The 18,653-nt window shown below is 37.9% G+C and overlaps 1 protein-coding gene across 2 annotated transcripts; it reads right to left on the bottom strand.

Annotated features, from left to right (window-relative positions):
- Positions 8,338-18,581, bottom strand: LOC109848135 (serine/threonine-protein kinase RUNKEL). 2 transcript variants are annotated; one of them, XR_002248709.1, is made up of 10 exons: positions 18,513-18,581; positions 18,344-18,419; positions 14,451-14,512; positions 14,300-14,378; positions 14,157-14,216; positions 12,406-14,055; positions 10,792-11,658; positions 9,151-10,291; positions 8,694-8,767; positions 8,361-8,485 (listed from the first exon to the last, which is right to left on the bottom strand). XR_002248709.1 is itself a non-coding variant. In XM_020417487.1 (9 exons), the coding sequence occupies exons 1-8, from the start codon at positions 18,569-18,571 to the stop codon at positions 9,161-9,163; spliced, it is 3,984 nt and encodes a 1,327-aa protein (XP_020273076.1). In that variant the 5' UTR covers positions 18,572-18,581; the 3' UTR covers positions 8,338-8,767; positions 9,151-9,160. The 2 variants fall into 2 exon arrangements, 1 of the variants encoding a protein (XP_020273076.1); XM_020417487.1 differs by having other exon boundaries at positions 8,338-8,767.

Genomic DNA, 18,653 nt, shown 5'->3' with positions numbered 1-18,653 from the left:
GCATTTTGTTGATCGAGATAATAGTTACAAGAGAATGTATTTCACGGACTTGGATTTGTACATTGGTCTAGTGGTAAAAATCCTTTTAGTGCGTCATTAATATGTAACGAGAACAACTAGATATCTTATTGTAGTCCTACAACCATATGGTTGGAAAAACATAATGTCTGTTGTTACAACCAAACAACCCCTACAATTGAGACAAATGAGTAAAACTCTTGTAAACTTGGTGGATAGAAGCTCTTATCCATTAACTTTTTTTATTTATTAGATTTGCTTTGAGATTCATATTGATATGTGACACATATCAAATCACACATTTTTAAGATAGCCTTGATGTGTATTTCTAGCATAAATTTCAAAGCAAATATAATGGATAAAAAAAATTAGTGTATAAAGGCCTCAATCAAATTAAGATTATTCTAGTTTTACTTGATAAATGTAGTTACATTGAAATTAATAATTATTAATGTAAATCTTATGTTTTTTAAGGGCACCATTAAAATAAGTCAAATCAAATAGAGCCACCTTTATATAGAAACCATTTTATAAGTAGGTTTAGTTTCCAATCAACTACTTGAGGGCAATTTCTGTTTAAATTTTTATCCAGACTATCCCAAATGGATAATTATAATTAAACTATAATTTCTTAACAACTCCTACACTACTAGACACAAAAGTGTAAAGCTCTTCCCTAATAAAATTGATGAGTCATCATGGACCCACAATCCTTAGGTGTAGTAGCATAGAAACAATTTAGAAAGTGTAGTCTAGTGACTCTAGTCACTAGTCATCCCAATATTCTCTTCCCTTCTCCGTTCTCCCTCTTCAACCACCGCCCTCCTCCGTTGTCTCGTCTCCGCTCTCCCCCTCCACCAATGCTCATTCCTCTTCCATCTATCCTCCTATCTCCTGCCTCCGCCTCGGTCCTCCATTGCACGTCGACACTCCTCACTTCTCTTCCACTTACTCTCTTTTTCTCCTGGCGGTTGTGTGAACGAGGAGGGAAAATAATAACAATTGCCAGGTGAAACTTCATACACTTCTAAGCATTGCTTACTGCAGCCTGATTGAGAGCAGGTAAATAGAGGACAAACTGTGCAATGTGTTGCTATTTGTTGGCCCAAACTTTGGCCCATTACCAATAGGCCCAATTCCCTCTTTAAGAGCTGATGTGCCCTAGCCCCTCTATTTTCTGGCCAAAGGTGGAGATTGTTGCTATTTGTTGGCCCAAACTTTGGCCCATTACCAATAGGCCCAATTCCCTACTTAAGAGCTGATGTGCCCTAGCCCCTCTATTTTCTTCATCCTACCCGATGGTTCTCACCTCCCAGTCTTCGTGATCTGATGGCCGCCGCTTGTGAGTCCCATCTCCCATCCGTAGGTCGGCTCCCTTCTTCGTTTTCTCCCTTAGCCTCTCCCGTGTCGGCTGCCCCCTTCCCTATATAAGGGTAATGGGTTGGTAGTAGCTGGTGAGAGGAAGTAGAGGAAGAAGAAAGAAGAGACTGTGAGCTTTGTGCTTCTACCCGCTGTGCGATCCTCTCCCCTACCTGAGCTCTGTGCTCCTTCAAAGCTCTGTGCTTTTACCTCTTTGTGAGATCTGGAGAGAGACTGTGTAATAGTTGCTTTTCTCCCTCCGCCGGACCACCGCGTGGGCGTGGGTAAGGTCGAAACTCTCTACAGTGGGTTTCGCTCAGGTATACTCTGGCCTTTGTTGAAAATTTCAGTATATGCTCTTGACTTTGTTGAAAATTGCTGTAATTGTTGAAAATTACAGTAAATCTTCAAGATTATCTGTGTTAATTCGCTGCGTTTAACTGCTGAAATTTATCTGCTGAAAAACCTTTTTTTTTATCCCACTGCGGTTATCTGCTGAAGTTAACATTTGTATTTTATTGTGTTTTTTCTGTGTGAAAAAATGTCTGTTGCTAATCAATATAGTATGATTCAATATGGTATGGCTCCGTTCAACGGAAAATCTGATTTTAGCATTTGGAAACAAAAAATAAAATGCATCTTAATTCAACAGAAGTCCGTTAGGGCTGTTGGTCAGACTTATTTAACCTCTGACACTGAAAATAAACGGGCGGAAATGAACGAAAATGCTTGTTCCACAATTTATTTGAACTTATCTGACTCTGTGATTAGAAAAGTTGGAATTTTGGACTGTGCTAAAACTCTTTGGGATAAACTTGAAGAACTCTATACTGAAACCTCTTTGCCCAGTAAAATGTTTTTGCTCGAAAAAATTTTCAAATTTAGATTGGATATGTCTAAAGACATTGAGGAGAACCTAGATGTTTTCACAAAACTTATTTCAGATATTAAGTTAACTGGTGATAAACATATAGATGATTATACTCCTATTGCCCTTCTAAATGCTATTCCTGACTCATATAGTGATGTGAAATCTGCTATTAAATATGGTAGAGATGAGGTTACCCTTGATGTTGTGGTCAATGGTCTTAAGAGTAAGGAATTAGATTTAAAACATTCTGGGGGAAATAAAAATTCTGGTGAGGTTATGCATGTGAGGGGTAGGACTCAGAATAGGTCTAATTACCAAAAGAATGCTAGTAATGGGGAATCAAGTAAGAAAAGGTTTGAAAATGGAAGGGGTAGATCTAAGTCCAGGTTTAAAGCTAAAAAATGCTATAATTGTCATGAAACTGGTCACTTTATTAAAGATTGTCCTAAGCCTAAGAAAAATCAGCAAAATGAACATGCTAATATGGCTGTCTGTGAGGGCAAAATGGGTGAGATTTTCATGATTAATAATCTGTGTGATTATGCATATTTGAACTCTGTGTTATCTGATCCTTTGTGTAAATCAGATTGGTTGGTAGACTCTGGTTGTACTTTTCATATGACTCCTTTTAAAACTTTGTTTTCAAACTACAAGAAAATAGAGAATGGCTTTGTGTCAATGGCAAATGAAAAGAAATGCAATGTTTTAGGAACTGGTGATGTATGCCTTAGGTTTTTCTCTGGTTCTGTGTTTACTTTGAAGGATGTTAGGCATGTTCCTGATTTACGTTATAACTTGATTTCTTGTGCATCTCTAGAAAATGATGGTTTGGAGGGAAAATGGGGTAAAGGGGTTATGAAAATTCAAAAAGGGTCTCTTGTTGTTTTTACTGCTGAAAAACAAAACAATTTGTATATTTGTCATGCTGAACCTGTGCTTGATTCTGTTAACTCTGTGATAGGTGATAAATCTGTTTTATGACATAATAGATTAGGTCACATGAGTAATAAAAGATTAGAAATTTTACATAAAGGAGGTCACTTTGGTAGTGATAAAATATCCCCCATCCCTTTCTGTGAATCTTGTGTGCTAGGAAAACAACATAGGGTTACTTTTCCTACTTCTTCTTTTCCTAATCAGTCTAAGTGCACTAGTGTACTTGAATATTTGCATGCTGATGTGTGGGGTCCCTCTAGTGTGCCTACGCATGGAGGGAACCAATATTTTCTTTCCATAATTGATGATTATTCTAGGAAAGTTTGGGTTTTACTCATGAAACAAAAATCTGAAGTTTTTGATAAATTTAAAAACTGGAAAATTATGATTGAAAACCAAACGGGAAAGAAAATTAAAACTCTTAGGACAGACAATGGTCTTGAGTTTTGTAACAAACAATTGAATGATTTGTGTACTACTTGGGGTATTAAAAGGCATAAATCTGTTCCCTATACACCCCAGCAGAATGAGATTGCTGAAAGGATGAATAGAACTCTCTTAGAGAGGGTGAGGGCTATGTTGGCCACATCTGGGCTCTCCAAGAAGTTCTGGGGAGAAGCTGTTTGTACTGCGGCCTATTTGATTAATAGGTCTCCTTCTGTTCCCTTAGGAGGGAAATGCCCTGAATTTGTGTTCACGGGCAAACCTCTTGATTTAAATAATTTGAGAATTTTCGGGAGTGCTGGCTACGTGCATCAAAAGATTGATAAGTTAGAACCTAGATCTAAGAAATGTGTTTTCTTAGGATATCCTGAAGGGGTAAAAGGTTATAGGCTTTGGAATAAGAGTGAACCGGGGTTTAAGGTAGTGATAAGCAGAGACGTTGTCTTTAATGAAAATGAATTTCCTTGTTTACCTTTACATGTTCCTATTCCTGAAAATGATGCTCCAAATGAGGTGGAGCAAAAGCCTATTATTAATCAACCCAAATCATTTCCTGAAGAAAAATTGAATGATATAATTATTGAAAATCAAGATGAGATTATTCCAAATGAGGTGGAGCATGATATGCAGGAAATAGATAACATGCATGATTTGAATGATTATCAACTCACTAGGGATAGAAATAAAAGAACCATTAGGAAACCTGAAAGATATAGAGATTGCAATTTGATTGATTGTAATATGTCTGAGTTTGCCTTTAATGTGTTTGAATCCCTTGAGTGCAATGAACCTAAGACTTATAAAGAAGCATTAAGGTCAAAATATTCTGAAGAATGGATTAGTGCTATGAAGAGTGAGATGGAATCCCTAAAAATTAACCAAACATGGAAACTTGTTCCTAAACCTGCTAGTTGTTCTGTAGTGGACTGTAAGTGGCTGTTTAAGGTGAAACAAGAATCTGAAAGTGTTAGGTTTAAGGCTAGGTTAGTAGCTAAGGGATTTACTCAAAAGGAGGGAATTGATTATGCTGAAATTTTTGCTCCTGTTGTCAAATTCACTACTGTTAGAATTATGCTTGCTTTAGTTGCTCATTTTAATTGGGAATTAAAACAAATGGATGTAACTACTGCTTTCTTGCATGGTGATCTTGATAAAAATATTTATATGCACCAACCTGAGGGCTTTGTGGACCCTAAATTGCCTGATCATGTGTGTTTGTTAAAAAAGGCTTTGTATGGTTTAAAACAATCACCTAGGCAATGGAATATTAGATTTGATAAATGCATGCAATCTTTAAAGTTTAAAAGGAGTTCTGCTGATCATTGCCTGTATTATAAGAATATAGACTCTGTGCCTGTATTTCTTGTAATTTATGTGGATGACATGTTGATTGTTAGTCCTTGTTTGAAGTCTATTGAGCATGTTCAAAAATGTCTTTGTGAAAATTTTGACATGAAAGACTTAGGTGATGCTAAAAGAATCCTAGGCATGAATATTATTAGGGACAAAAACAAATCTACTCTAGTTTTAAACCAAAGTTCATATGTTGAAAAAATTTTGAGTAAATTTGCTATGTCTAATGCTAAATCTGTGAATGTGCCTCTTGCTTCTCATTTTGTGTTAAGTAAGGATCAATCTCCCAATACTGAAACTGAAATAAATGATATGAAGAAGGTGCCATATTCGAATGCTATAGGATCTGTCATGTATCTCATGGTTAGTACTAGGCCTGACATTGCATATGCGGTTAGTTGCTTGAGTAGATATATGTCAAACCCTGGTATGCCTCATTGGAATGCCTTGAAGTGGCTTTTAAGATATTTGAAATCCTCTGTGGATGTAGGATTAACCTTTTCTAAGTGTTCTGAAGGTGTCAAACTTGCTGGCTATGTAGATTCCAATTATGCAAATGATAGGGATAATAGAAAATCTACCACTTCCTATGTGTTTACTTTGTGTGGCTCTTGCATAAGTTGGAAATCCCAATTACAACCCATTGTTGCTTTATCTACTACTGAATCTGAGTATGTTGCTACCACTGAAGCTTTTAAAGAAGCTATTTGGCTTAGGGGCCTTATATCTGAAATTGGTTTTCTTGATAAAAATGTGGTTGTATTTTCTGATAGTCAATCTGCTATTCAACTTTGCAAAAATCCTGTTTTTCATGATAGAACTAAACATATTGATGTTAGATTTCATTACATTCGGGATATAGTTGAAAAGGGTATTGTCAAGTTAGAGAAAATTCCCTCAGAATTTAATCCTGCTGACATGGGTACTAAGTGTTTGCCTGCTGAAAAATTTATATCGTGTCAAAGAATCTTGAATTTTGATTTTGGGTAATTTTCCTTTGCTTTGTGTGTTGCCTTTGTGGCCTATTAACTTGCTTTGTGCTTGTTAATAGCTTTGTGATTTTCCCTTTGAACTCGATGACCGTTTGGTAGAGTTCGGTCCTTTGTGGACTTGGTATGCTTGGTGATTTTACCCCGATCTTTGTGATCTGAGTTTACTTAGTGTATTCTCTTCCATTGCTTGTATCTTCTTTGTGATTATACAGGTAATAATTTGGCGATGATGAGTCCTGCAGTTCCGTGTTTTTCCTATGTGCACTACCTTGGGCCAAAGGTGGAGATTGTTGGTTGTTTTGTTGGCCCAATAAGTTGGCCCATTCCACTAAATGCCCAGCTCCCCCACTTGTGCCCTAGCCCCTCTATTTTCCCTCACCTACCCGATGGTTCTCACCTCCTCCTAAGTCTTCGCGATCTCTGGAAGTCTTCGCGATCTCTGGATTTGATGGCCGCCGCTGTGATTTCATCCCTAGGTCGGCTCCCTCCTTCGTTTTCTTCCCTAGCTCCTCTCCCTTGTCGGCTGCCCCCATCCCTATATATGGGTAATGGGTTGGTAGTAGCTCGGTAGAGGAGAAAAAGGAAGAAGAGATAGTGAGGAGAAACCTGAGCTTGAGCTTTCCTCTGCTGTGTGCAATCTCCCTTCTTCTGTGAGTTTTGTGCTCCTGTGAGCTTTGTGCTCTCACCCCCTTCCCCTAGCCTCTCCCATGTCGGCTGCCCCCTTCCCTATATAAGGGTAATGGGTTGGTAGTAGCTGGTGAGAGGAAGTAGAGGAAGAAGAAAGAAGAGACTGTGAGCTTTGTGCTTCTACCCGCTGTGCGATCCTCTCCCCTACCTGAGCTCTGTGCTCCTTCAAAGCTCTGTGCTTTTACCTCTTTGTGAGATCTGGAGAGAGACTGTGTAATAGTTGCTTTTCTCCCTCCCTTTGTGTTCTTGGTGGTGCACTGGAGAAGAAGATCGGACTGATTGAGCAGGCTTCTGAGCCAAACAGCGACGTTAATTCACAACACAATGGCCATCAGAAACTCTCAAAATGTTCACATTGTGGCACCTGGAATCTCAAATCTGAAGGACGCTAGGAAAATAACTGAAGCTGTCATACCGCTGAAAAAGGAAGATCCTATTCAGCTCTCTAGATAAAACCATATCACGAGACAACAAAAGTGATAGCCGTCCCATTATCAATTTTAAATCTGTGCTATCTGCGTATAAAATCAGCGTAAATAATCAAAATATCAATGCAAAGAAAATAGAGCACCAACGCAAAACGTTACGTGAGTTAATACAATCACCAAAACTTTCAAGACATGTAGGACAGATGTCGTTTTCACACAACTCCCTCAATGATTTTCTGTAAAATACCCTATGCAGGGTTCCTACTGGTGCCTCTTTGCTTATCTGCGCATCTACCGGTGTTTTTAACATAACCACCTCGAGGCCACCCCCGACCCTGACCAAAATGTAACAGCTTTCTCTCCAGGAAAAAGTTTCTTTCATCTCTTACAGGTAAGTACATAAACTTCATAGGAGGAGGAGCCCCTTCCAGTGGATTCTTAGTAACGCATGAAGCAAAATACTCAGTACCAAAAAAGTAGCCGTTAGTAAGTAAATACATCTTGAAGTAACACTGACCTCTCTAAAATGTACAGAAGGACTACTTCGAAAGATCAGCCTTAGTTGCTCAGTCATAGTTGCTCCATTCTGAATGCTAATAAGTGTATCTAAAACATTGCTCTTTCTTAATGCAGATCCTTTATATCAATACCGACAAAATAACTTTTCACACAAGTAATATGTGATTTACTAGTATAATTAAATTACAGATGATCCGCTTTAGGACCAGATACTATTGGACACCCTAGCACAAAAAGTTTAAATTTATCATGAGATGCCTCAAACAGACTTGGTTCTTAATTAGCGAAATTTTAGAAGTAACAGTAGAATACGGATCAGTTGGAGGTGGACAGGAAATATGACAGATTTAGTTCAACAGATGCAAGAAAAACTATGATGTGGTGATTCAAAAACCAATATTTTTAGCTAGCTAACTTGTTTACATATATAGGTCCTTTCCCAAAATAGTTTACAATTGCTCGAGTTACAGTGACATAGAAGAACAGATTAACAAAATGAATAAAAGTTCTCTGTTTCTCTAGCATGGCAAGAAGATTATTTGAAACAGAAACTGTCTGCTGAAGAAACAATTCACTCTACATGTCACCCACTTTGATGTTTCTCCTCAATGATAGCAATCAACACTATTAGGAAAGAAAAGATCACGACAATATTCAAATAGGCAAGAAGATTATGTGACATTCGTAATAAGCACTAATCACAGGAAACACATTAGGACAGCCTCATTTGTGGCTTTAGCAGAACATGCAATATGTGCAACGGTTCTTATAATGGAGAAGCTTTTGCCTCATCATACATAATTTAATAAATTTGTTTGGGATTCAAAGAAGAAAGATACATCAGCCACAACATTCTTCGTACCTGAACAGCAAGTATACTACAACAGAAATGTACACATATCAGCAGATAAACTACCAAACGTACCAAAAGGAAACTGCATCACATTTTCAGGTTGCTCTTTCACATTCTAATGACATCTGCATCGTATTCAACATTTTGCTACTGCTATACACTTATTATACAAAGTAAGTGTAAAACTGTGAACAGTAACATCCATGTAATGCACCCGAAGGCAATGAACTGACCTGGAAAGGCATGGAGCTATTAGAAGCTCACTAATCCATTGCAGTAATGAGCTCTATAAAGTCCTTTTGGATCCCTGAATCCAAACAAAATGGTGTAAATAAATGAAAAAAGAGCTTTTCTATATTTATATACCCCTTAAATCATGCATATTTACAAAACCAACCCCAAATCTCAGTATTTGCAAAATTATCCTCCAAATAACTTTAGAAAAAAATACCCTCAAATCAACAAACCATCAGCTTTGTTAAAAATATTGAGTAAAAATTTCACTACTTTGTTGATAATTTTACATTGCAGTTACAAATTAGTCTATCAGAGTTCATGATGTGTTGATTTGGGGGCATTTTTTTCCAAGGTCGATGATTTGGGGGTAATTTTGAAAATACACATCATTTAAGGGGTATGTATAACACAAAACAAGTGACTGAGTTACAAAAATTAAGTAAATAGCATTACCAGTATCATATCATACACAGCGAGGCAGACGTTGCAACTCCAAGCTTAAACTGAAGGCAGCCTCAGAAACACCGGGTAAGGTAGAACTCTTAAGATCAGATATAAGAACTTCTATTCTCTTAACATCCGGTATGGATATTGACAATATCATTGCATGAGACAAGTATTGCTGGCAAGAGAAAGAAAGAGCATATAAAAGGCGCTGCAACTGCAAACCAGAACTACGATGGTGCAGTGCAGCAAAAAGACTGCTCATTTTAGAAAGGTTAGTTAAAAGTCCCATTGTCGCTTCTCTAGGTGCTGCTTTCAGTAACAAGACCACACATTCCGATGCCAGGTCAGTTACATGCACTTCAGGGTTCCCAATCAACTCCAAAAATGCACTGATGTTGCTGCTAAATTCAGATATGTCCTTGACATAATATTGCTGGTCAACATCCATACTCCTCTCAAAGGCAGTATTACCCAGGAGAGAAGGCTCCTTAGAAATAGCCATGGCTTTGTTGGTTCCTATGCTGCGCATGATGAAAGCCTTGCAAAGACCCAATGTTGGTTCAAGAAAATCTTCCATTTCCTTTGCATTCACAAACTCAAGCAGATTGCCAATTTTTCGGACTACTTGCAAATGGGAAAGAACCTTAGAATCCATCTCAGGAGCAGATACCAGAGCCAAGCAAAGCTTGACATCGCTAACATTTGCATTAGAAAGATCACATAGTAGAAACTCAAAGCATTGAGAGACAGTTTTCAGATGTAGAATGTCTGAGACTTTAAGATAGTTAAATTCAACAAGCATGACAAGCAGCTTTTGAGCATACATTGGAATAGGATCATCATCCTCAATAAAAGTAGGGTAGAGAGGGAGAAAGTAGGTTTCAGATATTGACTTCAGCTCATCCTTTATTTGCACATTCTCCGTTAGTGAATTGGCTGATGTATCATTGAAGAACACGACCATGACATCAAATAATATTTTCAAGCACAAAAATCTAGCATCTCCATCTTTATTGCCTTTGTACAAAATGGAAAGACTAGGAAGAATTCGACTCGTAAAAGTCTTAGGGTCGCCTTGAATGACAGAAGGCTCTTCTGTGATTGTTTCAAGAACTTGAAGCAGTGTTATCTGGAAATCATCCCTTCCCTGCATTCATTATAAAATAATAAACATGTCAATTTCACCAACAAATTGCTTGAGTTTTCTAACTCATAAGCATAGGTAAACTGTTAAAAAAGTGCTCAACCCTCATCATAACTTCACAGTTTTGGGTGTAATGGAAAGCATCTTTAACATGGTACAAGAGCAACACAGGTTCAAATCCCATTAGTTACAGATTTAAAATGGATTAAAAAATAGATATAATTGTGTGTCCGATTTCAACCCATGAAAAGGGCGCTCAACCTGCAGGAGCATGTTAGAATATAAAATTATAACGCTCAATCATTATCATAACTTTGGAGTGTTACTATAGTGGCAAGGATCTTTAACATAAACCATCTTAATAATGGACACTGTTCTCATATAAAAAACTAACAAAGGGACACTGTTCCCATATAAAAAACTAACAAAAGATATAAGCATTAACAAAACAAAAATATTGCACAAATAAACAGACTATTGCAATTGTAGTACACAACAGGTACCTGGAAAGGCGCCTCTAGAAGCTTGATAAGATTTGCCAACTGAAGTAAAACATGAGAATTCACCACCCTATGTTTGAAAGAAGAGCTACCAAGAAGATGTAGAATAACTGGAAAGAGCTGGGCAGTGCCTTTTGAGTTATTTCGTCCAGTCAAAGCAGCAATTGCCCCGCGTCGCTTACCTCCCATCATCTGTAATATATCCCCAGAGACAGTTTCAAGAATTCCTGGAACTGTGGAAGCAACTAACTGTATAAAGGCCTCTACGCACTGCTGAATGAAGGCATCTTTCTCTTTCACCAACCTGTCAACCGCTGAGAGCAATTTAGCATTGCAAAGGAAATGTGGCAGCCATCTACGGCTGTTCTTACAAAGAAGAGCGACAAAGATGAGTGCTTTTCCACGCAAAACTTCACTTCCCTGCTCGATGAGTGAAAGAATGCCTGGAATTAAGGATTTTTCCTCCACGAGAGAGACAAGATGCCGACTAATGTTTCCAATTGTGTGGCTGAGGATGGCTGTGTTAAGAAGATTTAAGCTTATTTGCTGTTCTCGAGAACTACCCTTAATAGCAGAAGATGCAATGTCTTTCAAAGAAAGCTTATCAAAAACAAACTGTATGCATGATGGGTTGAAACGAGCCAGGCGGACTAAACAAGATCCAGCAATAAGTCGTGTGCTCTCTTGCTTCCCTGTTGCTTTATATATGTAACAGAGATTTCCAATAACATCTTGACAAGCAAAACGGGAAGTCCAATCCCCTCCTTGACTGCATATATTCTCAATCGTTCTTAGAGCATACAGCTGGGTTACATCATCTTCTCCCTTGCGCAAGATAGATGCCACAAGAGCAAGTACAGAACTGGGGACCTGTTTGAGTACAACCGATATGAGATACATCAAAGGTAATCTTACAATAAATCAAGCAAATGGCAGACAATATAATCTGAACCTAGCATAAGAATTAATTTGGTTCAGATACATGTATGACTATGCATGTCCAGAATGTAGAGTTAGTAGGCAACCTGCATAAATGTGAAGGAAAGAGAAAGGTTGCATGGGGATTATCAGGAAAATGACTCAAAGAAAAATACAAGCCAAGTAAAATGCAGCAGTTTGGGAACATACTACTCTTTATTCTATGACCTAGCATGTGTTCTGATATTTAGTAACTTTTCTTGCTGACTCTTTGAGATTCAGGCAGCTGCAAATCATCCACTGAAGAAGATATTCAGAGCCAATATGTTTAAAAGTTACATTTATATCGAAAACAGAAAGGTTCCTCAGTCGACTAGCCTTAAAATGTGAAAGGTAATTCTTTCAAGGTAATTCTTTCTTTAACTTAATTTTGTAGAATAGAAGAAATTTCTCTTGCTATAATCACAATGAGAAGAATTCACAGCCAAATGATAGAGAAATAAAGTTTCTAGCTGCTCATATAAATGTTAACTTCCGCAGGGATGAAAATCTGACACATTAACACCTTGTTAGATTATAAGGCTTGCCTAATAAAGGGTTTTATAGGCTATGCTAAAGAAAGATTTGCAACTCGTATGGAATTAGGCTTGTATAAACATAAGTATCAAGGATAAGAATACTATCAGATATCATTCTAACCTGCCAGCCAGAAGCGTGTCTGTTGTCCTTCGATGGTGATTCTATAGGATTGTTATCTTTGCCTTCACTATCATCTTGTGTAGAGATGTAGAAGAGCAATTCCCCCAAAGCAGCCATACAGAACCTCCTTACTTTTTCCTGTTTGTCCCTTAAGCCAACTGTCAAATAATTAATAATACTGGAATTTGCCAAATCAGCTTTAATATAAGTGGAATGGCGAATCAGCAAGCCCAGTACTGAAGCAACCTGAACACGTAATGCAGGTACCTTAGAAAGCTTCAGCATTTTTACAAGCAACAACATCACTGGCCCATTGGTTATGACATTTGCAGCATCTGCATTTCCACTTAACATCTCTAGGTATCTTATAGCATTATGTTTCTCAGAATCTTGTGAACTCCTACTCAAACTGTCAATTATGCGATTGTTAATTGTAATCAACTGCTCAGGTGGTAACTTAGCATAATCAAGTATAGGCACAGCATATGGAAGCAATGGAACAGCATCTGAAACTTTATCACCCTTTCGACTGGGCATTACCGGCTTCACTGAGAGATCAGTTGGATGCCAAAACACTTCCGAAAGGTTATTGGATGACCTAGACGACTCGGAGTCAGGAACAGTTCCAGGAGTACCTTTTATGCGCTGACCCTTTCTGTGATGATTGATACTAGGTGGGGTTGCCGCCACTTCATTGAGCTGTAAACATAGGTCCTGTTCGAGTTTCTTAATGTCATCAGACACGATGGTAGTATTTTCAGAAGACACCTCAGATTGGTTTTCATTATGCTCTATCTCTTCAATAACCTCATTAGCATTTTGGACCGGCATTTTTTCTCCTGGAGTACAAGCAGGGTTTTCAGAATCAGATTCATCAGGTGCATCATCCTCAGGATTTTCACTGAAATCAAGTTCCATATCATGGTTCTCAATTTTCACTTCAGTATCATTCTCAGAAGTTTTGGGCAAGGGCCGCCTATAATTTTCCTTCTCATTTTCTCTCTGCAGATTCATTTTCGCAACCCTTGACAGTCTAAGAAGATTCACAGCCTTTCCAGCATTGAAGGTCTCTTTATGCTTATTCTCAACCCTCCCAGAAGATTTTGGTTGAGCCTTTCTAGCGCTCTGTGCATTCTTAGAAGGTGTTTCCAAGACTTTATTCCCTGAAGAAAAGTTCTCATTCTGCTTAAGAACTCCAGTTCCATGATTTTCACGACGCTTAGGAGGGGTTCTTTGTTGGGAAGGTCTATCACCATTTCTCTCTGAGAGACATGGTTTAGCAAAAAGCTGAAGCATATTATTGAAAGCAAGCTGAGGGGGTAGAGGCACCAGAGTGAATGTTGTCCTCCAAAAACTGTGCTGACAAAGTTCAGACCATTGTATTCTTTCTGCTGGATCCTTCACTAGGAGGGAGTCAATCAAATTCACAAGCGACTTGGTTGGATTACCAGGGAGAGGTGGTATGGGATCTGAAAGAATGGAATTTACCAACTCAGTAAACTCATTTCCAACAAATGGAGGCCTTCCCACATAGCATTCATACAAAACACAGCCAAGCGCCCAGAAATCAGAGGCATAGGAATGGACTCCTCCTTCCTGAAATAGCTCGGGAGCCATATAGCAGGGTGTACCTCTCTTTGCCTGCAGCATCTAGTATGTGCAAAATTGATAATTTAACATAATTAAAATCAGAGAATACAGAAAGTGGAAGGTAAATTATCTATACACAAGTACAAAGACCAAGAAATAACCTTGTTGAGGGAACTTTTCTCTATTTCACTCAATCTTATTGCCAATCCAAAATCACAAAGCTGAAATGAAGAGATAAATTTTTAAAAAACATATAAAACAACTCAAAATAAGAAAATGATGCAATATAAAATACAAAAAGCACCTTCATGCATCCATTCTCGTCCAGTAAGATGTTTGATGGCTTTAGGTCACAATATATGACTCCTTTAGAGTGCAGAAATCTAAAAGAGCAACAAAATCAATTAAATATCTACATTGTAAAAGAACAACATCGAAGACCAAATAACACGTACTGTAGAGCTCTAACAAGGTCTCGGGCAAGATCATGTATAGAATCTTCAGGAAGCTGGTTGTCCTGCAAACCACTAGGAGTGTCACAAAGCTGACTGAAGATCCACTAGGTAACAGTTTATCATGATGGCAGTTTACATAAACAGGACTTGAGTTAGAAGGAAGCGTGCTAAAGAAAATGAAGTCAGTTATTTTAATTGAAGAACTTGCAGCAATATTCCAAGGATCTTAATGTCCAAGGTTTAAACTTAATATCCCAGACCAAATAAAGAATCCTTACCTGAACCTGATTATGACTGAAACTTGTAGCTTGATATTTATATTTGGAGCTTGTACTCCCAACTCATGCATCTCCCTTTTAATTAATCACAGTTCAGCCAATTTAATATAGAAAAAAGTTCAAGGAACATCTAAACATCAGAATAATTCATTATTAGTTCAGCGTCATATTCATGTTAAAGAGGAGTTCTGCATCATGGGATTCCTTTCCTGAGAAAGGGTAGATCTTGTGACCATTTAAATAGCATGAGCTTGATGGCTAGTAAGAAGGTATATGAGCTGTGGAATAAATCTCATATAAGATAAGGAGAGAAAAATGACATGTTTAAATAACCTTGCACCAAAAAATCTCCATCAAGCCAAACTGAGTTCCAAACCTATTAGACTATCATCTATCTCAACTAGTTCTCCCTCAGTTCAACCTTTTACCTATTCCTACCCTCTCATGCACTCATATCAAATCTTATCTTTTAGCGGATTATCTTCGTCTATCTCACTATTCTCATTCATCTGTACTAATTTTTCTGACAAATTGTCTCTAGTTGCCACACCATCTTCTTAGGCACACTTGTTTGCTCTGTTTCTGTATTTGAAATATCATCCACAAGCTACTTAATAGATTATGTACTTCTATAGGATGCTTTCTTTCAGTCATCCATCTTTTTTATTCTGTTGGGTCCTTTCCAGATCAATCATCAAAGACAACAATATTGATTTCAAGACCTTGATTGCACATGACTGCTTGATCGGCTGCAATCTAATATGCTTACATGCATCCTCACAGGTTTATCTAGTAAGGAACATATCAAATAACTCCTTTCATTGTGCAAATCTCCAAGTTATAATACTACATTGGATCTTCCAAATTGTTCTATCTATGATGACATTCTTTGTCTTCTTGAAAGAATGGGTCATTTATGTAGTTATCTCAAATATGTTGAGATTGTATCTCGCATCTAATTTGAGTTAACAATTTAGGGCATTGTTTGGGAACTTGGCATTGTTTGTGAATTATAAGCCAAGTGGATTTTAAGCCAAAGTGTTTGGTAAAAAAAAATGAATTATAAGCTACTTTTGACAAGAGTATTTGGCAAATGGGTGGATTATAACTCATCATTGTTGTTAAAATGACCAAAAAGGATATGGCTCTAAATTTAAATCTTGAATCAATGTTTTAAATATCAGTTATCGAGGATTTATCAAACGGTCAAAATCCTTATCGGATAGCGAAAATCGGGGATATATCAGGGATAAGTAGTATTTATCGGAGTGATATACTGGATGGTGTATACATATAATATAATACCCAAAAAATGTAATCTAACCATGCTTAATGAAATATAAACATCAGCGGAGGTGAGCTTTTAGGTCGGGGAGGCGAGCGACGTCGGCGGAGGTGAGCTTTGAGGTCAAGGAGGCGAGCAACGTCAGTGGACTTAAGCTTCGAGCTCAGGGAGGCGAGCGACGAGGTCAACGGAGTTAGAGGGGAACATAGATCTTGAGCTCAATGGAGTTCGAAGAGGCTCAGAGAACAGCCGCACAGAGAGAGAGAGAGATTCACGAAGGATTAGGCCTGAACTTGAAGTTAGAAACTTCATTTTATTGTCAAAAGCGGGTGGGGTGGGGTTTAAGAACTCACTAAGTAACAATCCATTACCCAACAATTCAACTCAAAACTAACACCGATAAAGCCGATATTTTCAGCCTCCCTTATCAGCCGATAAGTGCCTTTATCGTCGATAAACCCATAAAAACGATAACCAATTAAAAATCCTACTTATCCTAGTGAAAAGCTCCCAAATCTGATAACTCGGCGATAATATCGGATTATCGGCCGATATTTAAAACCATGCCTTGAATAGACTTTGGAATTATCTTAAATGTTGAGGGGTAAACTTGATATTTACTTGGTAAAACTATATAGCTTATAAGTCACTACAAAATAAGCCGGGTTAGGGAAGCTTTTTTTTTGGCTTATAAGCCAAAATAAGCCAGTTGCCAAACATGTTGCAGTGGCTTATAAGCCATAAAAGTGGCTTATAGTCCACTTTGACCAGTTGCCAAACATACCCTCAATAATTTACTTTAAGCTGTATGATTGCCATTGGTGGGCATGCATGAGCCTAATTAAGTTTGTGCCTTATTGGTCTCTGATCATCTGTTAGTGTGGAAAACTAATAGATGACGGATAGTGTCAGGCCTGTCTCAGACTCTTGCGAATACTTTTTAAGTGTTTCTACCCTTGGGGTAAAAGGAGGACTTGGATTATACTCCAATGTTTAGAGTGAAAATTTTGAGAGATAGATGATAAGCAGAGGAAGAGGTCAAAGACCTGATCAGTTCTCACCTGTAATCCTTGTAATTTGCATTAATGGATCGCAAATGTTGGTGTCCTGTGGAGTAAGGCAATATTGGTTAGTTGAATCACACATGTTATTGTTTCGTTCTGTTTCGGGAACTGTGTGGTGATCGATCTAAGGGTTCCTCAGGTTGAAAGGTTGCAAAAATTAGCTCGAAGAATATCTTAAGAACCTTAGCAGAGACTAGTAATTGTTAATATGTTTTAAGACTCTGTCCCATCTCCTTGCTTCATCATCACCATGATTGTTCAATCGATTCTTGAATTCCTTAAGCAACAAGAACAACATTTTAAGACAATTTGTTTAGTTAGAAGTTTTTATTGAAAATGGTGGAGATACATCTTCATTCTTTTGCTAGGAAAAAAGTTGTTTACTAGATAACTTGACTACATCAGAGCTTCTCTAAGAAAGGGCACACTTTCTAACAGCATACCTTGGTTTTCATCAAGGAAATGACGTAACCACTCAGCCACCAAATTCCAAACAATATACACAATAGTCAAAATTGCATTTGTGTATCTGTAACCATTCTCAATGATTGAACACTGATTTTTTAGAGATTTTCTAACTGTACACTTACTAACTCTACAGTCCACTCAGGTACAAAAGCAAGTTATATCCATAGTGGAACCAACTGAGAAAAATAAGAGGAAGTGCTAGGTGTTCTAGAAGGGGGAAAGAGGAGATACATCAATGAACAGGAAAATAGGAGGGTTGCTTCTTTCACGTTTGTATCATCTGGACTTAAGAAACATCCAACCTATAACTCGCTTTTTCTAAACTGTAGTCTATAGTCAAGCTCAAATATGGTGTCAGATAACGGCAGTATAATACACTATGAACAACAATACCAATATAAGGCGCTTGCGCACTAATTAGTTTCCCTAAAAGCTAGTGATTAGAGGAACGGAACCTAAATTGATAACGAACCCACAATCGACTCGCCTATTAGCCATGGTGGGACTAACTGGACCCTAATCATACTACCACGCTCCCACAGACTCCGAGCCCATGTGGCTTTAGGCTGGAGTAGTCCCGAGTGAACACTACACAGTTCTGGCATCCCCACCACACTGCTTGCTTGCACCTAAAGAGCTAGTTGTTACAATTGGAACTCGAATCTAACCTACAATTGACTCCCCATCTGGACTGTAATAGACCTTAAAAAAAGTCACATTTAGAGGCATTTCATGTAAACTAGTCAGGAATCACACAAAAATTGTAGAGTTCAAAATTCACTACACTGAACAACTGACCTGCTTCAATAAAGTCATAAGATCTCCACCCACACAATACTCCAACACCAACCACAAGTGCGCAGAGGTTTCATACCTGAAACAAAATTTCCCCCAAAACTTCAAGTTCAGACCAAAAAACAGCAAGCAGTTCCACTCATTTACCAATAAGAATACCATTTAAACTCACCAAGAATAAAATTTCAGCACATTTGGATGATCTAAAGAGTGAAGCATCCGAACCTGCATTGAAAATTTTGGGGGGGAAATCATAAATTTGAAACAAGCCCAAATAATCGACAAAAAATGATTAGAAATGGGAGCTCACTTC

This window comes from Asparagus officinalis, chromosome 7 (genome assembly GCF_001876935.1).
Source record: "Asparagus officinalis chromosome 7, Aspof.V1, whole genome shotgun sequence".
In the NCBI taxonomy this organism is placed as follows: domain Eukaryota; kingdom Viridiplantae; phylum Streptophyta; class Magnoliopsida; order Asparagales; family Asparagaceae; genus Asparagus; species Asparagus officinalis.
The sequence above is the reverse complement of the archived record's forward strand: the minus strand, read 5'-3'. Positions and strand labels throughout refer to the sequence as shown.

What these genes read in the sequence shown, in the direction of transcription:
- LOC109848135 (XM_020417487.1), bottom strand. Translation starts at nt 18,571, where the DNA reads ATGCAGGTTCGGATGCTTCACTCTTTAGATCATCCAAATGTGCTGAAA. An exon ending in TTATGACTTTATTGAAGCAG is followed by an intron (nt 14,513 to 18,343) that starts GTCAGTTGTTCA and finishes AGTGGTTTGCAG; the next exon opens with GACAACCAGCTTCCTGAAGA. An exon ending in ACGAGAATGGATGCATGAAG is followed by an intron (nt 14,217 to 14,299) that starts GTGCTTTTTGTA and finishes TCTTCATTTCAG; the next exon opens with CTTTGTGATTTTGGATTGGC.